At 49.0% G+C, this 25,489-nt stretch overlaps 9 protein-coding genes across 9 annotated transcripts; 6 read left to right on the forward strand and 3 right to left on the reverse strand.

Moving 5' to 3' along the window:
- Nucleotides 1-51: 51 nt before the first annotated feature.
- BO87DRAFT_405215 (D-galactonate dehydratase) lies at nucleotides 52-1,472 on the reverse strand. Its single transcript, XM_025625925.1, has 4 exons — nucleotides 1,274-1,472; nucleotides 999-1,220; nucleotides 490-950; nucleotides 52-428 (listed from the first exon to the last, which is right to left on the reverse strand). The coding sequence occupies exons 1-4, from the start codon at nucleotides 1,447-1,449 to the stop codon at nucleotides 136-138; spliced, it is 1,152 nt and encodes a 383-aa protein (XP_025481821.1). The 5' UTR covers nucleotides 1,450-1,472; the 3' UTR covers nucleotides 52-135.
- A 589-nt stretch (nucleotides 1,473-2,061) lies between these two features.
- BO87DRAFT_354709 (uncharacterized protein) lies at nucleotides 2,062-2,920 on the forward strand (the record flags this gene model as incomplete). The annotated part of the gene is made up of 2 exons (XM_025621293.1): nucleotides 2,062-2,356; nucleotides 2,487-2,920. 2 exons carry the CDS (start codon nucleotides 2,062-2,064, stop codon nucleotides 2,918-2,920), a joined length of 729 nt encoding a protein of 242 aa, XP_025481822.1.
- Nucleotides 2,921-4,976: 2,056 nt separating this feature from the next.
- BO87DRAFT_354710 (DEAD/DEAH box helicase family protein) lies at nucleotides 4,977-8,463 on the forward strand (the record flags this gene model as incomplete). The annotated part of the gene is made up of 1 exon (XM_025621294.1): nucleotides 4,977-8,463. Exon 1 carries the CDS (start codon nucleotides 5,155-5,157, stop codon nucleotides 8,461-8,463), a length of 3,309 nt encoding a protein of 1,102 aa, XP_025481823.1. The 5' UTR covers nucleotides 4,977-5,154.
- Nucleotides 8,464-10,684: 2,221 nt separating this feature from the next.
- Nucleotides 10,685-11,685, forward strand: BO87DRAFT_384800 (uncharacterized protein; the record flags this gene model as incomplete). The annotated part of the gene is made up of 4 exons (XM_025624699.1): nucleotides 10,685-10,905; nucleotides 10,959-11,122; nucleotides 11,173-11,450; nucleotides 11,506-11,685. The coding sequence occupies 4 exons, from the start codon at nucleotides 10,685-10,687 to the stop codon at nucleotides 11,683-11,685; spliced, it is 843 nt and encodes a 280-aa protein (XP_025481824.1).
- Nucleotides 11,686-12,032: 347 nt separating this feature from the next.
- On the reverse strand, nucleotides 12,033-13,046 carry BO87DRAFT_453330 (ribonuclease H-like protein; the record flags this gene model as incomplete). Its single annotated transcript, XM_025628539.1, has 1 exon — nucleotides 12,033-13,046. One exon carries the CDS (start codon nucleotides 13,044-13,046, stop codon nucleotides 12,033-12,035), a length of 1,014 nt encoding a protein of 337 aa, XP_025481825.1.
- Nucleotides 13,047-14,944: 1,898 nt separating this feature from the next.
- On the forward strand, nucleotides 14,945-18,548 carry BO87DRAFT_303778 (putative MFS transporter; the record flags this gene model as incomplete). The annotated part of the gene is made up of 9 exons (XM_025619258.1): nucleotides 14,945-15,166; nucleotides 15,218-15,329; nucleotides 15,382-15,599; nucleotides 15,647-15,691; nucleotides 15,742-16,084; nucleotides 16,136-16,198; nucleotides 16,252-16,456; nucleotides 16,511-16,804; nucleotides 17,408-18,548. 9 exons carry the CDS (start codon nucleotides 14,945-14,947, stop codon nucleotides 18,546-18,548), a joined length of 2,643 nt encoding a protein of 880 aa, XP_025481826.1.
- A 218-nt stretch (nucleotides 18,549-18,766) lies between these two features.
- Nucleotides 18,767-19,755, forward strand: BO87DRAFT_237579 (uncharacterized protein). The gene is made up of 3 exons (XM_025618815.1): nucleotides 18,767-19,089; nucleotides 19,152-19,206; nucleotides 19,264-19,755. The coding sequence occupies exons 1-3, from the start codon at nucleotides 18,984-18,986 to the stop codon at nucleotides 19,649-19,651; spliced, it is 549 nt and encodes a 182-aa protein (XP_025481827.1). The 5' UTR covers nucleotides 18,767-18,983; the 3' UTR covers nucleotides 19,652-19,755.
- Nucleotides 19,756-20,203: 448 nt separating this feature from the next.
- BO87DRAFT_304151 (carotenoid oxygenase family protein) lies at nucleotides 20,204-21,946 on the forward strand (the record flags this gene model as incomplete). Its single annotated transcript, XM_025619271.1, has 2 exons — nucleotides 20,204-20,266; nucleotides 20,321-21,946. The coding sequence occupies 2 exons, from the start codon at nucleotides 20,204-20,206 to the stop codon at nucleotides 21,944-21,946; spliced, it is 1,689 nt and encodes a 562-aa protein (XP_025481828.1).
- A 340-nt stretch (nucleotides 21,947-22,286) lies between these two features.
- On the reverse strand, nucleotides 22,287-25,377 carry BO87DRAFT_354719 (putative raffinose synthase protein Sip1). Its single transcript, XM_025621295.1, has 2 exons — nucleotides 25,058-25,377; nucleotides 22,287-25,001 (listed from the first exon to the last, which is right to left on the reverse strand). Exons 1-2 carry the CDS (start codon nucleotides 25,253-25,255, stop codon nucleotides 22,383-22,385), a joined length of 2,817 nt encoding a protein of 938 aa, XP_025481829.1. The 5' UTR covers nucleotides 25,256-25,377; the 3' UTR covers nucleotides 22,287-22,382.
- Between the last annotated feature and the right edge of the window lie 112 nt (nucleotides 25,378-25,489).

Genomic DNA, 25,489 nt, shown 5'->3' on the forward strand with positions numbered 1-25,489 from the left:
ACTATATGAGCTATAGCTGGTATATGTATTCGGACCGATATCCGAGGCACCCCCACGCTCTCCGCATTCTCAGACGTCAGGATGCAGATCACCTCCGCATTCACCCCCACATTCTGTCCTACAAGTCTAAGCTATCTACCACTCGCGAATACCCCCATCGACGCCATAGAATTCCTTCGGTAGCCATGGCTCCGTTTCCCCACTGATTCTACGCACCATCTCCTCGTCGATCTCCACTCCCAGCCCCGCTCCTGTAGGCGCTGGCACATACCCCTCCTCAATGTTGAACACCGTGGGATTTGTTAGGTAGCTTGTGAGGTCAATGTCACCGGCTTCAACGTTGTAATGCATTCCGAGCGACATTTCCTGAATTACGAAGTTCGGAGTCGAGAGGGCGACTTGCATTGAAGCTGCGAGGGCAATTGGACCTGACAAGTCGATTAGCATGGGTGGCTCACAAGATGAAGGAATAGAAGGGGTAAAACTCACCAAGAGGACAGTGCGGCGCAATTGCCACGTCATAAGTCTCCGCCATGGTCGCAATTCGCTTTGTTTCCGAGATTCCACCAGCATGCGCGATATCCGGCTGTAGCACGTCCACTGACGCATCCTCGAGGAACCGCTTCACATCCCACCTAGTATACAAACGCTCTCCAAAGGCGATCGGGATAGTTGTGTGTTGAGAAAGCTGTTTGATAGCTTCTGGGTGCTCAACGAGCAGGGGTTCCTCAATGAACAGAGGACGGTAGGGCTCAAGTGCTTTCGCGAGCTGCTTAGCCATGGGGCGATGGAGACGGCCGTGGAAGTCGAGACCAGCGTCAAGACCGAGAGCCTTGACCTGTTTGATGCGCTCGATACAAGAGTCTAGTGCAGATGGCGAGTCAAGCCAGTTCATGTCTTCTGTCGCGTTCATCTTGACGCATTTGAGTCCCTGCGCAAGACGGGCCTTGCTGGGTATTATTAGAGTGTTGAACGTGAACAGTGGGAAAGTGACTTACGCAGCTACTTCAACATCACTGGGTCGATCACCTCCAATCCAAGCATAAACCTGTACCTTGTTGCGTACCTTGCCTCCGAGAAGCTGGTACACCGGTACGTTCAACCTCCGACCCTTCAGATCCCACAATGCGATATCAATGCCAGATAAGGCGGACATGAAAACCGGCCCACCGCGATAGAAGCCCAGTCGCCAGATAGTTTGCCAGATGTGCTCGATGTCACTACTCCATTAGCACTGAAACAAGATAAGAACCAAGAAATTGAGGAAGCATACTCAGCCTCATAACCAACAAGCCTCCCAATGATCTCATCCAACGCACCCTCCACAGCCTGTGTATGTCCCTCAAGCGTAGCCTCACCCCAACCAAACTTATCTTCATTGTCCGTCACCTTGACGAAAAGCCAGCGCGGCTTGACGCGAAAGTACTCGATAGACTTGATGGGAGCCATGATTCTGGACAATTGGAATTAGCAATGAGCTTGCTTTTGCAATGACGCCGTAGCTACTTAACAGACATAGTATTTATGTAGCACCCCCACGCAATACAGCTTCTAGATCTCCAACGATAGCAGCTGCAAATACCCCCATACCCCGCGTGGGGGTAGCACAGCTGCTGTAGGCCGTGGGGGGACAGGATGAGGTCGGGAATTTCACATCATTGGTGGATCAATAAATGGTGTGCATATCCGAATCTGCAGGTGCTTGAGCACTGATGGATCGGAAAAGTGGACCGTTTATCCGGGTGGTGCCATGGTTGTCAGGCCAGAATAAGGGATGGACTTTATATCCGGCGATGATGCTGTGGATGGGTAACTAGTATGGTGGTATTGCCATGGTTGATCCTATTGTCAGAACACTCCGCTTGTTGATAGTATCATGCTAGCATCACTACTTATCTTGTATAGGGAAGTTCATAAGCTCTGATAGATTCTCCGCTAATATGTCATCATTACTCTGAGTATCAACAAAATCGTTATAACAATCCAACTTCCCCTGCCAGTAACTAGCCTAACCTGCATTCAGATGGTAATCAGATACATATAATTCCACAGAAAAAGAAAATGCCAGACCCAGACTCTGTCTCCAACAACTCCTCTTTGCTCTTTTCCTCTGACGATGAACATAGCAGTGGCCACTACGATGCGGATGATTTTCGCGGAGAAGATGATGATTATTTCCAACAATGTCATATCTGCGGCTACGCGTTCTACTTGAAAAGATATGCACCAGACGAACACGACCTGAATGATTTCCCCTTTGGGAAACCCAAAAACGGTATCTACAAAGCCCAAAAAGTGGAGAATTTGGATATGTATAACATGCATCAGTCATGGTGGTGGATGCCTCGTCGGATGAGTAAGCTAACCTGCTACCTACCATCATAAGTACTTACTGCGTGAGGTCAACATCAAGGCCAGGGAAACTGCTGGAGGCCGAGAAAAAGTTGTCTGGAGGTTTGATTGCTACTGACATAAATACCCGCCAGTTCTACACAACATTAAAAACGATGGGTGCCAGATATCCGGCGTTACCATACCACGAACAAACTATGGCACCTTCTTTGTACCTTGGAAGAAGACTGATGGTTTGATCTACGAACCTCGTACAAGTGACGAAAGGCGGAAGGTGGTCATGCCCATGATTACGGTTGTGAACGACGGAGGTCACCCCCTCATGAGCGAGTATGAGGACGATATTTCCCATGACTGGATGGGATATCCAGTCCACGCACGGTGCTGGGAACTGCTCATGCACCACAAGCTAGGCGATATTGCGAACAAGAACCTGAAGGTTCTCATGTTAGCTTTAATACAGAGGCATGAGGAGAACTCGTGGAGACGGGTGTGTGGAATGCCAGACGAGTGTTTAGGAGGTAGATATGCAACTTTTATATTCATTCCTTCTGTGCAAGATTTTTGAACACATCGTTGCCTTTGTCGAGTGGACTAATGGTTGAACTATTGCTGTGTCAGACCCGGTCCGGACAGAGTGTGTTAAAATAGCGCTGGAGCAGACTACTCAAAAGCGAACTAGAAGCAAAGGGAAGGTTTCTCAGCCTCATCCGAAGGTTACTCCGAAGGTCCGAGAGTCTATGCTTCTGCTTCTCCCATGGGAAATATTGAATATGGTGTTCGGCTTTCTGCCTTCTCAGGCAGTTATCAATGTACAAAGAGCCCTCCATCTAACCTTGGACGATGACTTCTGGCACTCACGGATAAGCACGAAAATCTTCCATGAAGTGAAGACACCTACGCCCCGAATTAATTGGAAGCACTTATGCCTGAAACTGGAAAGACGACTAGAGAAGTCGGAGGCGTTAGCTACACGGCAGCGCCTACTGACTTGTTTAGATGAGATACATGCATTGTGTACCTCTAAGTAGCAGATAAATCTAGATAACTAGGGAGACGAGAGGAACAACTTCCATTAATCTGGGACTACTTAGCTGCTCTTTTGATCCTGCAAAGAGCATTATATATAGCTCTATGATTTGTGACGACATTCATCCTGTTACTCGTCCTCTTCAAGGTATCGGTATGCTTATTGTACTCGTAGAACTCAACCGAACTACCAATCGCAACAATTCCCCAATACCATTTCCGGTTCGGCCCCTCTTTTATTGCACCGATATAACGACTTAATTGATTTTCTCCTGTATCCCACGCTGATTGTCTGTTCTCATCACTATTTCTCTTGGTCTGAGTGACTAAAAAGGGCCGACAGTCTGCGATATTATCTCCCAACCATCTAACAGATGTAATATCTGTATAGCCACTCATGTCTTTCTGGTATTGCTCCGGTCTGTGTGCGTATTCTTTGCTAGTCGGAAAATAATGATTAAGTATCGAGAGCCACATGCCGCTAACGTTCCCGGCTGAACTGTCATTCTGTAGGACTGCGAGATGCTCCCGATTGAAGGAGAGATTTGAATTATACTGTAGAGCACGCTATTAGTTATGTTTTCTGATATGCTTAAACTGGAGATTTGGGGAACCTACCGTTTCCATAGTGAAAACAAAGAGACTATTCTAGCTCCGTTTTGAGCGAGAGACCAAGGGAAGCAGGCAACACCAGCGATTTGGAGGGAGAGGGAGGTTTTCTGCAGCGGCCCACTGGGCCAGCTGGTGGCGGCAAGATGAGAGACCAAGGGAAGCAGGCAACACCAGTGATTGGGAGGGAGAGAGAGGTTTTCTGCAGCAGCCTACTGGGCCAGCTGGTGGCAGCAAGATGAGAGACCAAAGGAAGCAGGCAACACCAGCGATTGGGAGGAGGAGGAGGAGGAGGAGGAGGAGGAGGGAAAGCAGATGGTGATTGTGGTGATGGTGATGGTGAGTGAGTGAGTGAATGAGTGAATGAGTGAGAATGAAATAGAGGAAGCGAGATTGAAAAAGGAAAGTGAGAAGGGGGAAGGGGGAAGGGGAAAGGAACGTGAGAGCTAAAGACGAGTGAATGGAAGCAGCAATCACTGGAGACACTGAAGAGGGAAAGACTAAACTAAGAAGTGAGCTGTTTTGATACAGTATCTGGGAATAGATACAGGTGTTCCTTGCTAATGCTAATGTAAAGAATTGCCTTGTGCCCGTCAGGGATTGCCCTTAAGTCCATGAAGCTATGGCGCAAAGAAACGATGAACGTTAGCAATGTTTCCTTTGCCATACTGCAGCTAGTCTCTCCATGCCATGAGACATATGTTCAAGTTTAGACAGTCAGCAGCACTCGATGTGCTGGAAAATTCTCGAACGGTCTTTGTAGATATGGTCCGTTCACTAGTATGCGTCCGGTACTGAGATTGAATGGTGTCCTCTTCATGGTCCTTATTATGTGAATACTCGAGGTGACTGACAGTGACAAATTCTTTCACTGTGTGTTACTGTTCAATGCACGATGGCCCTGGACAGCGCAGCTTTTTTCCCTATAAATCCCCCCCTCCACCCCGATCCCCTGCAAAGATTTTCTTCATCACATCCTCAACCTTCTCTTACTTGGACAATTACTTCCCGGTTTCTTTTATACCTACATACATCAGGTCTTTAAAGAACATCTCTTACATCAACTGACTTCTCTTCACTAACTCGCTTTGAGTCGCCATCCTTCTTCATTCTCCTTCTTCCAGCAGGCCCTGTGGGCTGCTGTGCAAACCGAATAATCTCAGAATGTCAGAACCCACCCTCCCAAGAGTTATCAACTTCACGCCGGTAGTGAGAGACCATCTATACTGGTATAACTCATTTCTTCTAGCCCCCGAGAATTTGCTCAGGCTTGATAGACATGCCTTCCGTCGGTATAGAGAATCACAACACACAGTAAATGACTATCAGATTTTCAATACGGAAATGGCATGCTACATCAATGTGAGGCGAGAATATGAGCAGGAGTCGCAGACCATCGCTTGTACGGACGCGACAAGGCTGAGATTTAGCATCCGTGGAGGCGCCGAATTGCCACACTTCTGCTTGGAACTACAACTCACAGATTCCAATCCGGAAAACAAGCAGAGATCGCTCACTATCATCTGGACCGCCTTCGGGAACAAGGGCTTTGACGTAGACCGTCCCGTTAACAGACCAAATCAGAATCCTCTGCAAGGTAGCATCATTACTTTCTCAAGCAGACTGCAAGGGGTACAGTTTTCATGGACCACTCTCTCCACAGGTGAAGCAGCCAGGTGCCGCGGAACACCCAATGCCGACAACTATACCATAACCTGGGGGCACAGTGAGGCACCGTATGGCATGGGATTCGACTTGTCTGACAATGCTCTGGCAGCTCTCTCTGACCAAAGCCAAGCTGTGCGCATCTTCCGTCAGCTTCTGTCGAGTGATATGCGAGTCAGAGTGATTACCCGGGCACGCGGAAATTTACTAGAGAATTGGAGATTCTTGGCAGCGATGCCCATGCCAACATTAGGACCATTTCCCCTCTATGACTGCAGATACGTCTCAGGGGGGTCTTGGTGCAGGATCGACTCTTTGCCAAAGATCTCTGATAAGGCACTTAGCGATCATATCGGAGTTCGTCAACGTGGCTGGATGAACAACCCCCCATCTTTTGTCACTCCCCGTGCGCTCGGAAGCTTGTTTCCCGCCATTTATATTTTCTTAAACGAACGCCACTATGAAGTTATCAAAACCGTCGGGCTGTTGAGAGAGGCCGAATATCAGCGCACAACCTACTGCAATAATTTCAATGGAAGCTACACATTTACTTTGTACCCAACGTCTTCCGTTCACGGAGCGCACACCGAGGGTCTAGATAAGTATTTCTATGCCATATTGGATGTCTCAACAGTGAGGCTCCCATCGGACGCTTTCGTCGAAAATGAATCAGCCCTGCCTGAGCCTGGTACCCGAGTGACTGTGAGCCAACAAGCTAGCAATGGGAGTTCGAAAGAAACATGGCTGGGTACGGTTATTAAGCCCCCGAGCTTTCCTTCGAGTATTAGAATGCCATCAAGCCTCGTCGCTGTTCGCTTGAAGAGATCTGATCAGACTTCGACAGGTGGTCACGTCCTAGAAGTGTCTGGTCTCGTGAAATTCGGTAATGAGCAGTCCGCAATCAGACAAGCAAGACAAGCCATCAGGTACGTCCTCTATGGTGATCAGAACCTGAAAATCCCAAAAAATAATCGGCTACGGGAGTTACTTCTGGCTCACAACAACCGGACGATAAAAGACGAATTGCCTGTGCCGCCCTCTACAGCTGCTCAAATTTATCTCAATTCGATCCGTACAACCCTCAATGACCAACAGATAGCAGCCGTTCAAGAAGGAATAACTGCTTCTACCTGCTATAAAAACTATGTCACTCTAATCACCGGCCCTCCCGGTACCGGAAAGACCAGTGTATCTGCACACATCGCGGCATATCACCGAAAGATGAGAACTCCACTTTTGATTGTTTGCGGATCGAATTACGGTCTAGATGAGATCACCAGAAAAATGCTCAAGCTATTTAAGAGAGATAGCTTGGGAACCGAGGGAATATTTCGTCTAGACACTGAGCTTGGGGAAGATGTTGACAATCAGATGGCGCCCGAAATGGCCCATCCGACAACGGAGACCCAGAGGAATTTTGATTCTACAAAACAAAGCTTGCGGGATGCCGGCATAGATCCGAAGTTCTTGGAGGTCCTACGCTTCAGCGTGGAGTCAACGACTGCTGAAAGCGACAAGATGCTTACGAAGGAGGTCTCATTGGGGCAGCATATTCTTCGTCGAGTGGAGCTGGCCGTCAAGTTGAAATCCGAATGGCCTCAAGAAACAGAGAAAGAAAAATCAGAGATGGCTCTCCTCTGGAACTTGTTGACTTACCAGATCTCTTTGGCACGTCGTGGATTATTATTCGTTGAATCAACAAATGCGGAACTAACATTACGTGGCCCATCGGAGCTCTTTGAGGATCCGGAGAGTCCTGAAGATGTGTTGAAAACTCTCGTGACCTCCTACAAGAGAGCATGGCTCGAACTACAGCAGTTTTACTTAGAGCAGGCTAATATCGTTCTCTGTACGGCTTCAACGGCCGGACGAAAAGCTCTAAGACGATTCTGCCCAAGGATAGTCACAGTTGAGGAGGCAACACAGATAACCGAGAGCACCGTCATAAGCCCGCTTATTCGTTTCTATCCGTCTATCCGAAAAGTCATTATGAGCGGAGACATAGCCCAGCTCCCCCCAACCGTCACATCAGTATCCCAAAACGAGGCTTACAACTTCGAGCGTCTTTCTCTTTTTGAGCGACTTCATACCACTGGAGTCCGTCACATCCTCCTGGCCAGACAGTACCGAATGCACCCATTGATTGCAAGGTTCGTGAGTGAAAGTTTTTATGGGGGAAACCTCATCACCGATGACTCTACTTCACGTCAGACGCCGAGATGGGAGCGTTTCGTGACGGATAGGTACGATGTCGCCCCTGGAAGATCACATTTCATTTCTGTCAAAGACTCCGAGGTTTGGAGGCTCCGGAATGGAACGTCTCTGTTCAATCCCAAATACATTTCGGCAGTAACAAAATTCGTGAGAGATTTGTGCGCAGCTGACTGCCCGCCTGAGAATATTCTGGTGCTGTCCTATTATGCACAAGAACGAAATCTGTTGAAGAGACTTCTCCACGATAAATTTCTGCTCAGTGGCGTTGATATCATGAGCGTAGATGCTGCGCAGGGGCGTGAAAAGTCCATTGTGATAGTTTCGACAACTCGCCCAGGACGTGGAAACAAGCTCGGTCATGTTTCAGACGCAAATCGGATGTGTGTGGCCCTTAGTCGAGCGCAAGGCGGGCTGATTGTGATCGGAGATGAAGGCATGGGGGGCAGCGCCAACTCTCGGGGGTTCCAACTCTGGAGGAATTTTATCAACCTCCACAAGAAGGAGAAGCGAGTGATCTACATGGACAGTTCCGAAGACTTTCTTTGGGAGACTCTAAGTGTCCCCAATATTGAGGGCTGTGAAAGACTGCAGTGACTAGAACGTCTTAAGAAGACCTTCGCTGGTGGCTCGTCGGTCCATTTGCCGTACACTCGATATTTTCTGCACTTGCCCCTTTTGCTCCGCGTTTTCTAATTCAGATTTCCTTGCTAACAAATGCACATTTTGTTCTTTATTTTGCTTTTGTTTCATTCTTCCGTCTTTCTGTTATTAGGTTGTGTTTCCCCCGGTCATTAGGACGGTATCTAGCGACGTATGGGAGCTAGACCCAACAACAGGCCCACTTTCTTTGATTTCCACTACCAAAAATAGTAGTCTAGCTCTGAATCGATTTGCAACTTTAGGAGTGATACTCTCATGCAGCAAACTCCCTTTTATAGAACTCCTGGTAATTGCATGTGCTAACCAAGCAACTGCTTATCGTCACACTCTAGTAATCTCCAATACGCAAGATGCCATGCTAACACAGCACGTAATCTTGTATATTTTATATCAAAAAAAGCAAACAATCTGCCTTAGGACACTGTTGTCAGGAGTCGAGCTTCGACCCACAAACAGCATTCGAGTTTGGCCGGAGCCGGCTGGAGCCTCGCAAGACGGATACTATCGTCTTCTCCACAGGGAATAATCTAGGTTTCATGACCAGCAAGCGGCGCAACTCCCTCTTGCGTCTTCAAGGATATGGTGTGCCTAACCCCGAGATGCCTTCACCACTGGTGCGTAACGGTTTTGGAAGGGTACCGTACTATGTAGTTACCAAAGAACAACTTTGTCTCTTTGGAGCACATAAACTCCGCGGGAAATCCGAAATTAACTGCCCCCTTTGATGATGTCCGAAACTAGATGGATGGATAGATGAGAGGAGAGCCACCTGTTTATGAGGAGCTTCGTCTCCAGCGCCTATTTTATATCTTCGGATTATGCGATCATACAATGTATAGTGTATTTGGTGTGCAATGAGGAAGACTACTTTTCTGGAATCCATCCAGCTTGTTACGAATGGACCGTGTTTGTTTCCTAGGGTATTGCAGAATTTTATATCATATTGTGGTGCCAAAAGGGTCTCATATTCTAATAGAAAACAAGGCAAGATAAGGCCAATGATGCCAATGCAACTAGCTAAGTTAGTAAACCCAAAGTCCACCCAAAATTGACGTCCAGAGAAGCAGGTATTACGATAGAAATGTGGATAGAACCCTCGCATGATCGATCACCACGCAGGAGAAATTTCCTCCACGAACTCGATTTGGCGTTAATCTCCGCAGTGTTCTGGCGCAGCATCTCGGCGGATTTCTTGTCCTTTTCTGCGAAAGCTTCCTTCATCATTTTCCGAAGGTCATCGAGCTTTATCCTCCGTCTAGATCGTTCCCTTTGATTAATGCGTCTTCAACAGATTTTCCAGCGTCTGTCCCATGTAAGGCTTTCTTTTTTTTTCTACTACCATTTCATGCTGAATGGCGTGTAGCTTCTTCTCTTTGGTCGAATGGGAAGCCGCATAGAGATTAATTAGACGTATTGTGGACTCATAGGTATTGTCATGCCAAAGGTTTTGTGGGCCTGCTGCAATAATATCTCCCCAGTATTCTGGGGTGGTACTCAGTTGCTTCTCTCTCCTGTCTTCGTCGGCCGGGTCGACACGATCCCACATAGTAGTGACTAAGATACCACATAGCTTCTTCAGCGTAACGAGATTTTGTTTGGCTGAGCAGGGAATCCGGCTGTCCATGATAGGGTGTAGATACAGGATGCCTTTCAGAACAACCTTCTGGGAGAAGGATTGGGCGAGCCATCTGTCAATCTCTATCAGAAATTCGCTATTTCGAACACACGTGTACCGAGATACCCCCGCAATTGAAAGGTACTATCTACTATTATGTTAGCGTTTATTCCGTGATATGGGACGCGTACAATATATTGTCTCTTTACAATAGCAACGTAAACTCGTAGCGAATAGTGAGTGCAGCGGAAGGCCTTTACAGAACACACCATACATATCAGTATTTTTTTCTTCTTCTCTGTATTGATAGATACCCTTTCTGTTGGCATAGGGCCGAGAGTGAATGGCGAAGTGGTTACGTTTGGGTGATGTGCTTGACTGCCTTCTAAACTTCAGGTATTGATGACAGACTTCCCACCTCGTCTAGCAACTTGTTCCTTCCTTCTCCCCTCACTTATTTCCCTCCCCAGAAACTTGCCATCCATCTTCCCAACCTCTTTTCATCTGTCATCTATTCAGAATATGTCTACCTCGTCTACCATGGCACCAGGAATTCCTGCACGCTCTCCTTCTCCGGAGCCACCCCTCAGTGTCAAGCTTCCTCGACCAGTAGCCCAAAAGATAGTCGTTGAAATCGTCAAGTTCGTTCCATCAACGGTTGAGTATACCGAGTTAACGTACGAAGAAGTTGAGCCTGAGGACGGTTTGCTCGTCGCTAGGACACTGGCAGAACATCTAGAAATCGAGAGAAGAACCTCTAGGTAAGCTCCCAGATAAGTATACATATGAGCTTACCAACGATTTCCTGCTTTAGAGTCAGTTTAAACTCGGTTGAAAAGACCCTGTGGATCTGTGTTATGCCGAACTTCCTCCATAATGCTCACCAGCAGTGGGTTATGTCCGCCATGTTGGATTGGGCTTATAACGGCTCGGTGAAGAAAGGAGAGCATCTCAAGATTGCCTTCGGTGTGGGAACAAGTAAGTCTTAGAATACCTAATAGCTTAATTGTTCTGACGAAAAGATCTAGGGTTTGAAGGATTCATCGGTGCTTACACATCTTCCTCTAAAGAGCCAGATCTATACCTATCCGCCCGTACCAATAGAATGGCATCAGTTGTGATTGAATCAGGATGGTCCGAAAGTTTTCCGCGTCTCCGAATAGACAAGGACTTGTGGTTGGGCGGCACAGTTGAAGTGGAATATGTTATACTCTTGAAGTGGAGCAAGGTGCGTAATGATAAGGTCAAAGGATCTATTGAAGTCTGGGGACGTGGAAACACAGGTAGCCTCCTTATTCGTGAGCTGGTAGGTACATTTCTACTTCTTTGTTGAGTCAAGTTTACTGATTTTGGATGAATAGGCCGTCTTTCCGAAACCCGATCCTCTACCCATCGAAGAATCTATCTGCTTTACGAAACAACAGTTGTTTGGTGGAATCCCTGTGTCTAACCCATTCACTGTACTATCCCTCGAGATTCCAAGTCTTCGAGAAATTGCTGAAGAGATTCTCGTGAACTTGATGGGGCTCAGCCCATGTTAGCATCTTCATTGAAGGTTGCTATTGCCGGTTGTTTCTATGGACACTACTGCGATGATGGCCGCTACGAAACAGCAATTGTTTGGTGCAAACCCCATGTCCAACCCATCCACTGTGCTTTCCCTTGAGATTTCAAGGCTTCGGAAAATGGCCGAGGAAACTTTGGTGGACTTGATGGGGCTCAGCCCATGTTAAAGTCGTAATAGAGGATTGCTATTGCCGGTCGTTTCTATATATACTACAATTATGGCTGCAGATCAATAGAAGAAAAAAGAGTATTATTACCGAAACTGACGTCCAGAGAAGCAGGGCTTACAATAAAACCGTAGATAAAATCCTCACATGATCGATCACAACGAAGGAGGAAATTCCTCCACGAACTCGATAGGAGCCGAGTCAGGCACAGTCGCCCAATTAGCCAGCCTAACCGCATCCTGATTTAGCAACCTATCAATGTGCCACAGATAGACCTCTCTTCCCTGCACATAGCAACACCTCACCTCCTTTAGCAACGCCTCCCATAAGTCCCTATTCTTGATCGGTCTGCCACCAGCATTTTTCCAATCCCTTGTAAGCCATTTGCGGATCCAAATTGTTGCATTGTTGACAACATAACTTGAGTCCGTGGCGACAACCACGCTGTCAAACGTATTGCCGTCATGAGACAGATATTTCAAGGCCGCAATCACAGCTCGCAGCTCTGCACGAGTTCTCGTCTGTTGATGATAGACTCTAGTTGGGCCCATCAACTCGAGGCGACCAGCAACCCCACCAGTGATATTGCGTGATGGGTTCTGTGGTCTGTATACAAATGACCAGCCAGCTTTGGCATAGTTCTCATCCCCCTTCCAATTATCATGGCAAGCGCCAGCTGTATATACCAGGCATTGGTAGTGGTTCTCTCTTCCAACGAATCGGCGTATCGAAGGCCTGCCCTCTGATACGAAAACGAGAGGTTTGAAGAGTGATCGTGGAGTATCCTCTGGTGTTGGAGGGATAAATCTCTGGGGGAAAACGGGCTGAATTCGGCTTTCTTTGCCGTGTCGGCCCTTATGTCTCTTGTTGGGCTTTCGGTCTGGCTCATCGATCTCCATTGATCGAGGGTTCATCGAGGGTTGTTGTCTCTCGTTTCTGGTGGCTTTGGTAGAACTGTTGTTGTCATTATAAACATCACCAGCTTCTTCCATTTGAGTGTCCTGAACAGCACGGTTATTATAGTCATCGCCTGCTTCCCACATTTCGATGTCCTCTCTCATGTTGCTGTAATCCACGCAGCACATAGCGCAGATCACGAGGAGGTGTTCGCGACATACAAGCCTCCCGCCATCGATGGTAAGGGGCGAGGAGGGTCGTTCGAACTTCATCTTGAGGACGAGTGATACCTTTCTTGTTTGGGGATTCGATGGTGATGGGGGGAGATCTCTCGTGCCCAAAGAAATTGATAAGGATTGTTCAAGTGGTAAGTCGCTTAAATGTAAGTACAGGGGTGTCGGCTGCTATAGAGAGAATGGGAAGTTCCTAGGCTGAATAGCGTAAAGTTATGCTACGATAAGCATCTATCAACTAGCGTCAGACCTTCTTGAGGCTGCTTATATGTGCGTGGGTTGTTCCTTGGAGGATGAACCTGCGTGGCAGAGATTCTCTTTATGGAACTTCCCGTAGACAGCGGGATCTTTCACGGAATCCTGCTGAGATCTAATTCTATTCACTCAACATCACGCAGGCGACGATGTTAGTTTTGGAAGGTATCTTCACAGCAGGTCTTTCGGGGCGGTACAAATCAAAATGCTGATTTCTGAACTGATCAGCAGGGCTGTCTTCATCATTAGTCTTGCTGGCACCTTTGACTCATTCTGGCGTGAAGGATACATTTTGAGTTACCGCTGATCTGTGAATATAGTATGTGAAAGGCTTTTCCAGAGTTATCCAGGAGACGTTGTCATGTTCATTTTTCTTAGTATCGGTAGGCACTCTACGGCAGACGTTGGCCCTTGTCGAGGGTGGGGGATGAAGAGGAGCCCTCTTAAATCTGGAAGAATATTCGAAGGGCAAAGGACATATTGGTGCCTGGCACCACTACCAATCTTCTGAGCGAGAAAAACCAGATTCATCGATCATTGGTCAGTTAAGTATCCCTGGCCGTTTGCAGTTCATTCTTCCGATCGGGTTCCTGGATCGGACGTTAATCCCTATCCTGTGTCATTGTCCCCACTATTCGGAGGTTGAGTTCTTCGACGACGTGGTCGCTGGAAGGTGGAACAATCCACTTGAGCAAGCTGAGCAAGTAATTACGTGTGAAGATTCTTCTCCTGATGTCCCGAGTTCCGACTGTTGATGATTCCACGTGCTATGGTGGGGAGCATTCCAACTAACCTTAATACTTAATCCTAAGTGCACATGGCGGACACATCAAATAGGCTAAAATTTTGTAGCTTGGCGGAAGGGTCTCCTGTCGAGGGCAAGTACCGTACATGGCGAAAGCTCAAATATTGACAGACTGGCAAACATCAACACACACATGATATCAGAAAACATGGCGTGCATGTTAAGACCGGAAACCTGAAGTCTGGATCCGGGTTTTGATCATCGGGGGAAGAGGCAAAATGAGCGGACAGCGCGCTCTTCTCAGGCAATCCGCACACTGAGTGGGCACCATTACGAGCTTGAGACCTAGTCATTGTCATCGAGCAGCGGAACAGGCTTGGCAAACCATTGTTTTCGCCTCCCTTCATGGCTTTTCCCTTACGGAACCTGTCCGCGGAGTGGGTCATATCACGGCACCAATCTTATCAATCAGTCACAATGAGCAGGGTATGGCCAATGAAAGCAGACTACTGCCACAGCTTCAATAATATTAGCACACCACATGCTCCAGCAAATCGAGGTTTTCACAGATGCCAAGCCTAATATCGCAAACCTAAGACAGGCGGCTTTCCTCGAAAGGGATGCTTTTGCGACAGTCGGAGAAACACGGGCATCTTATCTGATGGTATCTCCTTGGCACCATGGGTCCGGTCGGTGAGAAAAGAAGCTTTAGCTTGTCTGAACACGCTTGCTCCCTGCTGCAAGCATTCCTATAAAGACTGTGTCGATCCATTCCTTTCTTCGCTGCCCGCCTTTTGTTCTTGTGCGACGGAAAATTTGCTGAGTATTATTGCAAAAGAGGAACGACTGCACAAAGGCCGCCAAATTATATCATCATAAGACCAATCGTGAGCCTGATAACGTCTGGTTGGTGGTTTATGTGCCCTCGCCTTGCAATATGGCGACCGACAAGAAAGTCACCGAGGTTACAACTGCAGAGCCTACCTCTTCAGACTCGTTCCATTCAACAGACAACAACACAGTAATGGGCAATGCAGATGGAAAACGACCGCCACCGTTGATTGCTAAGCTGATTGCCGTGGTTGTCATTTCCTGCATTAGTTTTGGATCCCACTGGAGCAGCGGCGTTGTAGGAGCGATGAAGAGTACTCTAAAAAAGGTAATTACACACTGCTTTCAACACTGGAGATGTTACTGACCTTCGGTGTAGCAAATGCACATCACGAATACTCAATTCTCGTTACTTGAAGCCAGTGAGAACTTTATGGCTACCGTCCTTCTTCTGCCGGGTGGTATTGTGACCGACAGAGTAGGAGGTGCTCGTAAGTACATCAAACCTTCGTCGTTCAGTTTGCAATATCTAACCTGCCACAGGGATGATTGTTTATGGCAATATCGTGTATACCATTGGATCCATACTAGTGGCTGCTGCAACCACAGTTCGATCATTCAAGTTCATGGTCGGCGGAAGGATCATCCTCTCCCTTGGTGACATTGCTACCCAAACGGCACAGTACAAGATGTTCTCGTCGTGGTTTCCTCCAAGCAATGGATTCGCCTCGACCCTTGGTTTTGAACTGGCAATTGGCAAAGTAAGCAGATCACCACACACGGCACATAATGAAGCTGACCGATACAGATTGGAGGGTTTGTAGGGAAGTCAACAGCAAATATCATTGCTAAGGTATGGATATCATCGACAATAAAGCCTTTCGATCTACTGACACTGAACAGAATACCGGTAATTTCGCTTGGGTCTTTTGGACATCCGTCTTCATGAACCTTTTCACGAACGCAGCAACTTGCTTCTTCTGGCTGTTCAATCGTTATTGCGAGAAACACTTCCGTGGTCGCGAAGACAAGGCAACCCAGGAGACTCTGACTGAAAAGAACAAGAAGTTCGAACTCCGCAAGATGTTCCAATTGCCGTGGATGTTCTGGGCTATTCTCGCCTTCTCAATGTTCCAGACTAGCACAGCCAGTGTCTTCAGCTCGAACGCCACAGAGCTAGCTGAGAAGAGATTCAATGTCGATGCAATCAAGGCGGGATGGTACAGCTCGTTGGCCCAATATGCAGGTAGGTCATCAACTGATTTTACGTTACAAGAGATATCGCTGACCAATCCAGGTTTCTTCCTTGTACCCTGCTTGGGAGTTTTTATTGACATCCTCGGCCATCGTGCCTCTGTTCGTAAGTAGTTAACTCATGTTGCTGAGCTACAGTTTACTCACGGTTTATCGCAGTATGCGTGTGCGGTTTGGGGATCTTTATCGCCATGGTACTCGTGAACTTCGCCGAGTCCAAACAAGGCACAGCCGCGGCATTCGGTATGTACGCGGTTGCGGTTTCACTGGGTCCAACATCTATCATCGACGGCATCCGTACAACTCTTTGGCACCAGTCGGTCTTTGGCTCTGCGTACGCACTAAAGGTTACCATGAATAACGCGTATGACCCCTTAACAACCAAACGAGCATAGAGAATTCAAGGACTAACCAATAGCTTTAGGATGACGATTATTATCGGCATCATTACAGGTGCGCTTCAAGATGCTGATAATGATTCCTACCGTCGATCCGTGCGAGTCTACCTCTTTCTGGCCATCTGTTGTGCGATTGTTTCGATCGTCCTCCTGATCGGTTCCATTATCGGTCGGGATCTTGCTCCTCTGCAATGGACCCGCAAGCGACGCATGGCCTCCGGAGCTGAGTACATCGGCAAGCTTCGGGAACATCATTTGGTGACACACTACCAGCGTAGCAGAATGATCTCCATCTGCTGCTTCACTGGTTTGGTGTTGCTTGTGATGGGAAGCTGGGCGGCATATATCTGGGGAGCGGTGACAGGAAATAATCCTTGATAACGGCCTTTCCCATAATGTGTTAGATAATCTTGATAATAACAACAATAATAATATAGCTTATTCTAGTATTTACGGGAAGATATAGAAATAGGAAAACAAGATGGACTGGTGGCTATGGGGAGATAGCACGCTAAGCTAGATCGGGTTTAGCCATCACCTGTACCGGCACTAAGCCAAGATCGGCCGGCTGGACGACTCCGGCAGATCTCCAGGAAGCTGGGCATCTTTGCAACAACTGGCCATTTTTCCTGCCGAGTTGAATATTCTAGGCAGCGTATTTAGTCCCTTGGATGTCTAGGATCCCCCGCGATGCTCGCAGTTTATCCTATATAGCTTTACGGCGACCGGGGAACACGACGCCCTTCACATGTTTGTTGACTTTGCTTGCCGGACAGAAGGATTCGAGCATCCCCCCGCCAACATCAATGAGAGACATTCACCCAGATCGACTTTTGCTCTGAACAACTTCTCACCTCTGTTTCCTGTCGATCGTACCCTCCTAATATCAATTATCAATCAATCGTTGCTTCACATAGTGACTTACCTGACAAGATCGCCGGTGACACCTTGGTGCCAATGCGTCTTCCGCCCGAAATCATTCAACTCATTATTGAGTCTATCATCCCTCCAGATCCGCCGGTGGCGTATCCCGACTTTTCAGGAGAAATCGATACCTTGGTCAATTTGACATTGGTCTCGCGATTTACTTGCCAGATCGCAAGACGACTTCTCATTAATCACTGTCTTCTGATTGACGATGAATGGTTATTGGGGCATCTGCTCGAATGTGAGCCACCAGAACTTGTCAACCGAAGGCCAAATGATACGGGGGCACAAGTACAGAAAAGTACTGCAGCTGGCCTTGTACTGGTTTTGGAAGAGCCCGATAGGCCCCCGGTTGCGCGAGATATCGAAACGCTTTCGTTTCACCTTTGTCACCGCTTGACCAGGCTGGTGATTGATTTACCCCTGCGCTTCTATAACCCGTCAGTCCCCGAGTTGGAGGTGCGCCCCATGCTACGCGAAGCGTTCAAGCGCTTGACACTACTAGAGGAATTCTGTTCAGCTGCAGACGACCTTTGCCTTGATACGCAAAAGCTACCCTACATTTGGGAGACCCCTTCCGACCAGCTGGAGGAGGCGGATTATGAACCAGCGGTGTGGTCACTATGGCCTCGTCTGCGCCGTCTCGCCCTGTGCGAAGTTGATGTTACATCCATGCAATTCATTGGGGGGCTCCGCCGGTGTTCGAATTTGACACACCTGGTCCTTGTTGCACCTTCTGGCTTGGATCGCGATGTTCGGTCTGGCTGGCAGTCAACTGACTTCTTGCCCTCACTCGAACGGCTCCTGATTGCAGATTCAGCCGATGAGTTTGAGATGGTTAATGGCAAGGACCATCTCGGGGATGATAAAGGCTTTGTACGGCAACTTTTTCACTGCTACAAATCACGAGAGTCGGGAAAGCAGAGATCCTATTTCAAGGACGAGGAAAGTGTTGAGTTCGACTCGCTCGTCAAGAAAATAGCTTTTCCCGTGCCAAACTATCGTAAGGGAGATGACGATATCATCTGCCACGGATGGCTCCTCGATGCCAGTATAGACGGAACTATCTGGACTGAACCATATGGTATCGGTAGTCGATATATGTTAGCAAGAAATACATATACCACGTGAGACTGGATTCGCCTATCCAGGGAACAAACCATGGTGGCTGAGGCGCGATGTGGCCAATCGGCCTCGGGTCTGCGGGGGAATGCCGCCGGGGTTTCCAATCCTTCGGCTCACCTCCACCTCCACTTCCGCCTCAACTAATCCGCACTGGCTCGGTAACCTGCGGGATTCCTCCACTCTGCTTATTGCTGACTCGGGAGGGGCATCTCCCTCGGAGCCCTTCTCAGCTCCGCTCCTGGATTTTTCTCGTTCCTTTTTCTCCTCTCAGGAGATCAATGGTCCTGATCCCGCCGGTGTGGATGATTCCCGCTCCAAGCTCAGTTGCAAGCGGCCATCGAATACTCCGACCCCGCATGGTTCCGGTCATTTCTGCCTAGTGTATGCAGCTACAACCAACAGCGCGTTGTCTATTTGCCTCCAGCCTCGTGGGCTACAACTATGCAGGCCTCTACCGACAACCGAGCCATGGACGGGGTATGGAGTTGTCAATTTTGCTCGGCAGTCTTTCATCGCTTAGACCATCACAAGCGACATATAGCTACCCGTATGATATACACACTTATTGGAAGCAAGGACCGTGGGTGGTGCTGATGAATTGGCGCTCAGATAGCTCACAGAAGCCTTTCAGATGTGGATTCTGCGGCTCTCATTACAAACGAGGGTGTGTATGCTATGCATAATGGATCAATGCATGAACTGACGTTGGAGGCTTGTCAAGAGATGTCTTGCGGCGACACTGGAAGTCTTGTTCTGCCCGTATACATGCCGGTCAGGCCATCCCAGGACCTCGAATAGGCGGCAAAGAACGGCACGCATGTGATGTCTGCGCTAGGCTAAAGAAATCCTGTGATGGGGGGCAGCCATGCTTAGAATGCGCCACGCGGAGGAAGGAATGCACTTACTTGCGACTGCAGGATAGCGGGGGGGCTCCGCGCAACCAGCACACCCCTTCGCCGACTTTCATCCAATCGCAGCCCGAGCCCATAAACTCAATACCCGATTTGGCGCTTCCCACATGGGATCTAGGGCTCCAGCCATACTATCCAAACCTCCAGACTCGTCTGAAGGCTCGCGCACGACGCGATGGCGTCCAAACAGGGGGATGAATCTACACAGCTGCTTTACGAACAGGAGCATCAAATAAAGGCGTGGTATTTCGAGGAATAAGCCATCTACTTGGAGTTTGGGAACACCAGCGAACAGAGCATGGCAGGGCAGTTTATATCACTACTAACTATCATTAGACTGTATATAAGAACTTAGTCTCTTGTGCTTATTGCAGGCTTGTGGCTATCATCAGCGTATGAATTTTATCAGGCATGTGAATAATGGATGAATTCCGAATGCGGGCAGGTCAGAGAAGTTACCTTTAATGGACACCACTGCGAGACAGGAAACCCTCCACCGTAAGCAAGACGGTGGGTGATATGACAGCTCCAACTCCGGCGGGATTCCCCCACCGCTATGCTCGGGCCATTTCTTTGAGCCGCAATAAAGTTGACCATAGCCACCTCACAACCCACCCCTCGCTAGAGTCAGGCAGATAAATAGTACGTGAATCCACCTCTGATTCTTCTTGGATTCATCATCAATCACTCCAACAGAAACTACCTTCAATTTACCACACACGCAGCGATTCTCAGCGCTTTGCTCACACAATGTCCGCCATACAGGAAACTCGCGTTGAAGACCACTTCAACAATTGGCCTAATGTCCAAGGCGTAAGTCTTCCTCATCGACACTCCTATCTTCTTCACTAACATTCAATCTCACAGTTTGAAGCCAACTACGAGGAGAAAACACCCATCGAGCTCCCCGTCGAAGGCCAGATTCCCGCCTACGCAGCTGGTGTCCTCTATCGCACCGGACCAGGCAAATACAAGGTCGACACCGTCAATGGGGAGACCTTTCGCGCCAGTCACTGGTTCGATGGCTTCAGTGAGACCCATCGATTCCAGCTCCTAGCCCCTGACAGCACCCACCCATCAATGCGCGTCTTGTACAACTCCCGCTTCTCCACCGACGCTCTCATCGAGCAAGTAAGACAGACCGGCGAGATGCACAAACTCAGCTTCGGCCAAAAGCGCGATCCCTGCAAGGTCGTATACCAAAAGGTCCAGACGGAGTACGAACCCGAAGAGAAACCCACTTCCACGACCGCAAATATCGGAGTCACTCTGAGCATCAACATGCCAGGCCTCGCCGATAATTCCACCAATAATCACCGCTGGGACACATCTTCCGGGATCAAAACCCTGCACGCAAAAACCGACTTCAACGCCTTCAAGCAGCTCGACCCGGAGACCCTCGAACCCATCACTCTCGCCAGCCAACAGAACCTCCACCCCGACCTGAAAGGTCCCGGGACCGCCGCACACGCCCGCTCCGACCCCAAGACCGGCGACATCTTCAACTACAACCTGGAATTTGGCCCGGTCAATACCTACCGCATCTTCCGCACCTCCGCCTCAACCGGCGAAACCACCATCCTGGCATCCTTCCCCGCAACCCCAGCCTACCTACACTCCCTCCTCATCACAGCAGACTACGTCGTCCTCTGCGTCTGGAACGCCCACATCTCCCCCGCCGACTTCGGCTCCAACTCCACGAGCTTCCTCGACGCCATCAAGCCCTTCGATCCCTCCCTCCCAGCAACATGGTACGTCGTCGACCGCACCGGCGAACGAGGTCTCGTAGCCACATACACCAGCCGACCATTCTTCTGCTTCCACACCATCAACGCATGGCAGGAAACAACCCAGAATGGCGACACCGACATCCTCGCCGAACTCGTCACCTTCGACACCGCAGACTTCATGCATAAACTCTACTACGAGTACCTCCTCTCCGACTCTCCCCACGCCAAACCCAGAACAGACGAGACTTGCTCATCTGTCTCCCGCTTCCGACTCCCTGCTATCCCATCACCATCATCATCAACAACACCAAACCTCGAACCCCAAAACCCCCAAGAAGCCCTCCTCGAATCCACCTCCTGCAAACCCTTCTCCCCCGAACTCCCCACCATGCACCCGGCCTACGTGACCCGCAAACACCGGTACATGTACGCCGTCGCAGACACAGGCAAATCCACGCTCTTCGACAGCATCATCAAATTCGATAACGAGTCCGGGGAAACGAAGGCATGGTCCCATCATGCCCAGTCCCCCGGGGAACCGATCTTCGTTCCGAATCCGGATGGTGTGGAGGGGGATGGAGATGAGGATGATGGTGTGTTGCTTAGTGTGGTGTTGGATGGGTTGACGGGGAAGAGTTATCTGCTTTGTTTGGATGCGAGGAATTTGGTCGAGTTGGGGAGGGCCAGGGTGGCTGGGCCTGTTGCGTTTGGATTTCATGGCCAGTATGTGCCGGTTAGGGGGTTGCCGACGGGGGATTATTAGGTGGTTTTCTTTGTCTGGGAGGGGTGGTGCAGGGGTGTAGTTGTGAAGTGGGATAACTTGTTGCGATCTGACGGATCCTGGTTTTGAGGGCTTTGTTGGTATTTTGAGTGCTATTATTGTAAAATGATTAATGACAGAATGGTGTATATGTGAATTGTATCAAGATATTCAGAATGTTCAGTTCATGTAATACTGCACCAACAATAGTATCCTTGCTCGTCCAGCGTCTAGTATTACTTCTAACAGTTGAATATGCCCACCAGTAGCTGCTACTGAGTAGTGAATTCGCCCCCTTGGATACTTTGCTCAGAACAAGCACTCTTATTCATTGTCTTGCTTGGCAAGCATCTGTATGTACTCCGTCTGTTCTATATCATGATGTACTAATATCCTCTGACGACAACCTTATAATATGTATACCCCTTTTATAAATGTCTCAACCAACAAACACCTCAACGAGAACATCATTACTCCACCCAGCCTTCAACCCCATCTCCTTCCACGCGGTAAGAATATCCACCGCCACCACTCTCCCCTCATCACCACCTTCCTTCCAGACAGTCTTCTTCGGCACAGGTCTCCCCAGTATCATGACCATGAAGTTGTCATCAACACTCCAGTCCGACAAATCGGAGAAATAGATCCCCAGTACTCCCAAAGCCTTCAGACTAATGTCGAATCGCAGTCGGCCGTTATCTTCAACGTAGATATCGGAGAAGATAGTTGCTGCGGCGCCGGTCATTTTACCGATTAGGCCTAAGACTGCTACTTTTATCTCTGGGGATGTTGTGGAGGCACGTTTCTTGGCCCTCAGGTCGAAGGTGTAAGTTGGGTATGTTGTTAGAATTTCCCAGCCCTTCGGGGGCAGGGTTATTGTGACTAGGGATGACTCCGTGTCCGGGACGCGCAGGTCCGAGGCAATCATGCCGCTGGTGTGGGCGCGGATGATGTAGTCACCTTGGGAGTCTTGGTGGATTCCTGGGAAGTCTAGGAGGTGGGTTATGGTGGATTTCTCGGCAGTGGAGATGTTGAAGAGACCTAGGATGCCGCTGCCGGTTCGGGCCCAGCCTGTATATGTACCTACGCGCACAATGTGGCCTTCGTTATAGTCGTGATAGATGTCCATTGCACGGCCGATTAGGCTTGGGCGGAGGATTACGGTTCCGTCGTGTATGGTTTTGGCGGTCATTTGGTCAATCAGGGAGATGTCGTGCTTACCAGGTTCGTCCGTGATATACACCGGGCCTCCGGAGACGCAACGTGCCGCGGCGTGAAAACCGGCGTACGGGTGGCTTGTTTGGAACATGTCCCAGTCGGGGACGACGTTCAGGTAGCGGGTCAGCAGGGCGTTGTGGGCGTTGCAGAAGATATGCCATGGATGGGATGACTCGATGTTGGGGAAGAAATCGTCTGAGTTTCGGAGAGGAACAGTAGGCTTGGTCGTTGGAAGCTGTGAGTGAAAAATGGCTTGTGGGAACATTGACATGCAGGATATAGCCCTTGAGCTGAAATGTCTCAACGTGGAGATGGACCATGCATCCTGGTAAGCGGTAATGAATCTTCTCCGGTCCTCTGGGTCTTTGATCAGATCGAGGAAGAACTGGGCGTCTGCCTTGACGGAGTCAACTCCAATGGAAGCAAGATATCTGTAGAAGTCGTCGTAAAATTTCTGGACATCATCTGGGTCAATTGCCAGCACCGAGCCATTCTCAAACGCATGCGAGATAGCTCCTCCCACAGCAGGCACTTTGATCTCTATTCTTTTTGTCTTGTATGTTTTAGCAAGATCACCCTCCGATGAAATGCCTCCCCAATATCCGAGTATTGCATGCCAAACTGCGATGTGTTCGATGTTCGGATGCTTTTGACGAATGGCTTCGATGGTCTGTCTGAAACCTTTGGGAAAGGCAGCTGGATTTCCTTCGAACTGCCTCCATCCCCTCTTAAATTGTGAGTCGGCCTCGTCCAGGGTTTGCCAGTTGTCGTCAATTATGAGATTAGCTATCTGGATTCCATGGGACTTCAACGAGTCGAGACCACGAAGGATCTTCTCTTCCGTCAAATCCTGACCCAGTCCGTTCCAAGTGCAGTAGGTTAAGCCGTCGTACCACTCAGCCATCCAATGTGCCTTCACATCCTTTTCTACCACCACTATATCGTCCGGTGGAGGCGAAACCGGGGGCCGCTTGTGATCAGATGCCTCTTGCTCGGCGTATGGTCTTGCAAGCTTGCGAGCTTCGTATATGATTGCGCTCATTGCAACTTCATAATCCTCCGCAGCTGATGCCAGTATCTGGAATGAAGACGGCTCTGGATTGTCACTCAGAGATTTGACAATCACTTCCCCATTTTCGCCTGATCCAAAAGTGGTCAAGACATTATCCGTCCCAGACAACCCAAGAAGCACGATGTGTACTCCGTCAGTTCGCAGAAACGAGCACAATATGGCTTCTTCGGACAATTCAAACTTCCCTTGTCCATGCCTCGGACCGAGCCATGGAGCCCAGATCCGCACCAGGGAGAAATACCGCAGGATAGATGTAGGAACCCCAAGAGCCAGCTCTTTGTACCCGGATTCACCTGCATGAGCTGGTTCGGCTTTTCCCGAAAGATGCCACAGGTTTGAACCAGGCGATTCACTCTTTCTTGGTTCAATGTCGATATCGGCAGACATTCCCTCGAAATATTTTCTGAGCTCTGTTGGAGTCGTCTCCAGCAAAGCGAACTCCGGCTTCTGTGAGCCAAACACCAATATCCCATCACTTGCACCCTGTTGCTGGTTCACCCATTGCCATTCAGCATCTGGATTGATTCGATAACGAACAGTGAATTGTGCATGTCCAGGATCTGATGGGAGAGCTATTTCCCCCGAAAAGACATTACGGAAGTAGTTATATTCTTCTTCGCTGCCGTTCATGAGTGGTGCCACGGTAGACCCGCGACTCTCGAGTGAAGTTGCGATCCACTCAGCACTAGAGATGTTGTGCCATATTTGGATATCCCAGGGTTGCACGGGAAATGAGGTGCTTGATTCTAGCACCACGGTAAAATTGATCTATCGGGATCAGCTATCATTCGACAGTGTGATGGAAGACGGGTGTTGTTATCTACCGTATCAGGTTCCGTGGATCCCGAGCTCCTGGACCCCCTTTGGTGACATGTTATTTGACCCAAGGGAGGATAGCACGTTACTCGAGCAAGCAAACTCATCTGTGCCGGACGAATGAATTTGATCTGGGACTTCTTGATGTTCTTGCGATCGGGTCCGTAGATCGGCAAGGTCGATCTATGTCTTGTGTTGGCTTGCATCTGGACTGATTGCGGGGGCTATTGACAGGAATTGGATGTGGAAAAGTAAGGTTGGCCGGAAAAACTGGAAAGCTCACATCAACTTGGATTGACGGATGAAGAAAGCTGGAGTCGTTGCGGTGATGATGATGAAAGAAGTCGAGGCGCAAGATGAGGTGGCGATGCGGGGAGGGGGACCTTCCTCATCCTTGATTGGCTTGCAGGATCACCTTGCTGGACTCACGTTGACAGTCA

The sequence above is a fragment of the Aspergillus neoniger genome (assembly GCF_003184625.1).
Source record: "Aspergillus neoniger CBS 115656 unplaced genomic scaffold BO87scaffold_9, whole genome shotgun sequence".
NCBI lineage: Eukaryota > Fungi > Ascomycota > Eurotiomycetes > Eurotiales > Aspergillaceae > Aspergillus > Aspergillus neoniger.

What these genes read in the sequence shown, in the direction of transcription:
- BO87DRAFT_237579 (XM_025618815.1), top strand. Translation starts at nt 18,984, where the DNA reads ATGCAGGCCTCTACCGACAACCGAGCCATGGACGGGGTATGGAGTTGT. An exon ending in CAAGCGACATATAGCTACCC is followed by an intron (nt 19,090 to 19,151) that starts GTATGATATACA and finishes ATTGGCGCTCAG; the next exon opens with ATAGCTCACAGAAGCCTTTC. An exon ending in GGCTCTCATTACAAACGAGG is followed by an intron (nt 19,207 to 19,263) that starts GTGTGTATGCTA and finishes AGGCTTGTCAAG; the next exon opens with AGATGTCTTGCGGCGACACT.
- BO87DRAFT_405215 (XM_025625925.1), bottom strand. Translation starts at nt 1,449, where the DNA reads ATGGCTCCCATCAAGTCTATCGAGTACTTTCGCGTCAAGCCGCGCTGG. An exon ending in AGTGATGTTGAAGTAGCTGC is followed by an intron (nt 951 to 998) that starts GTAAGTCACTTT and finishes AATAATACCCAG; the next exon opens with CAAGGCCCGTCTTGCGCAGG. An exon ending in TGCGCCGCACTGTCCTCTTG is followed by an intron (nt 429 to 489) that starts GTGAGTTTTACC and finishes TCGACTTGTCAG; the next exon opens with GTCCAATTGCCCTCGCAGCT.
- BO87DRAFT_354719 (XM_025621295.1), bottom strand. Translation starts at nt 25,255, where the DNA reads ATGCAAGCCAACACAAGACATAGATCGACCTTGCCGATCTACGGACCC. An exon ending in GATCCACGGAACCTGATACG is followed by an intron (nt 25,002 to 25,057) that starts GTAGATAACAAC and finishes TGATCCCGATAG; the next exon opens with ATCAATTTTACCGTGGTGCT.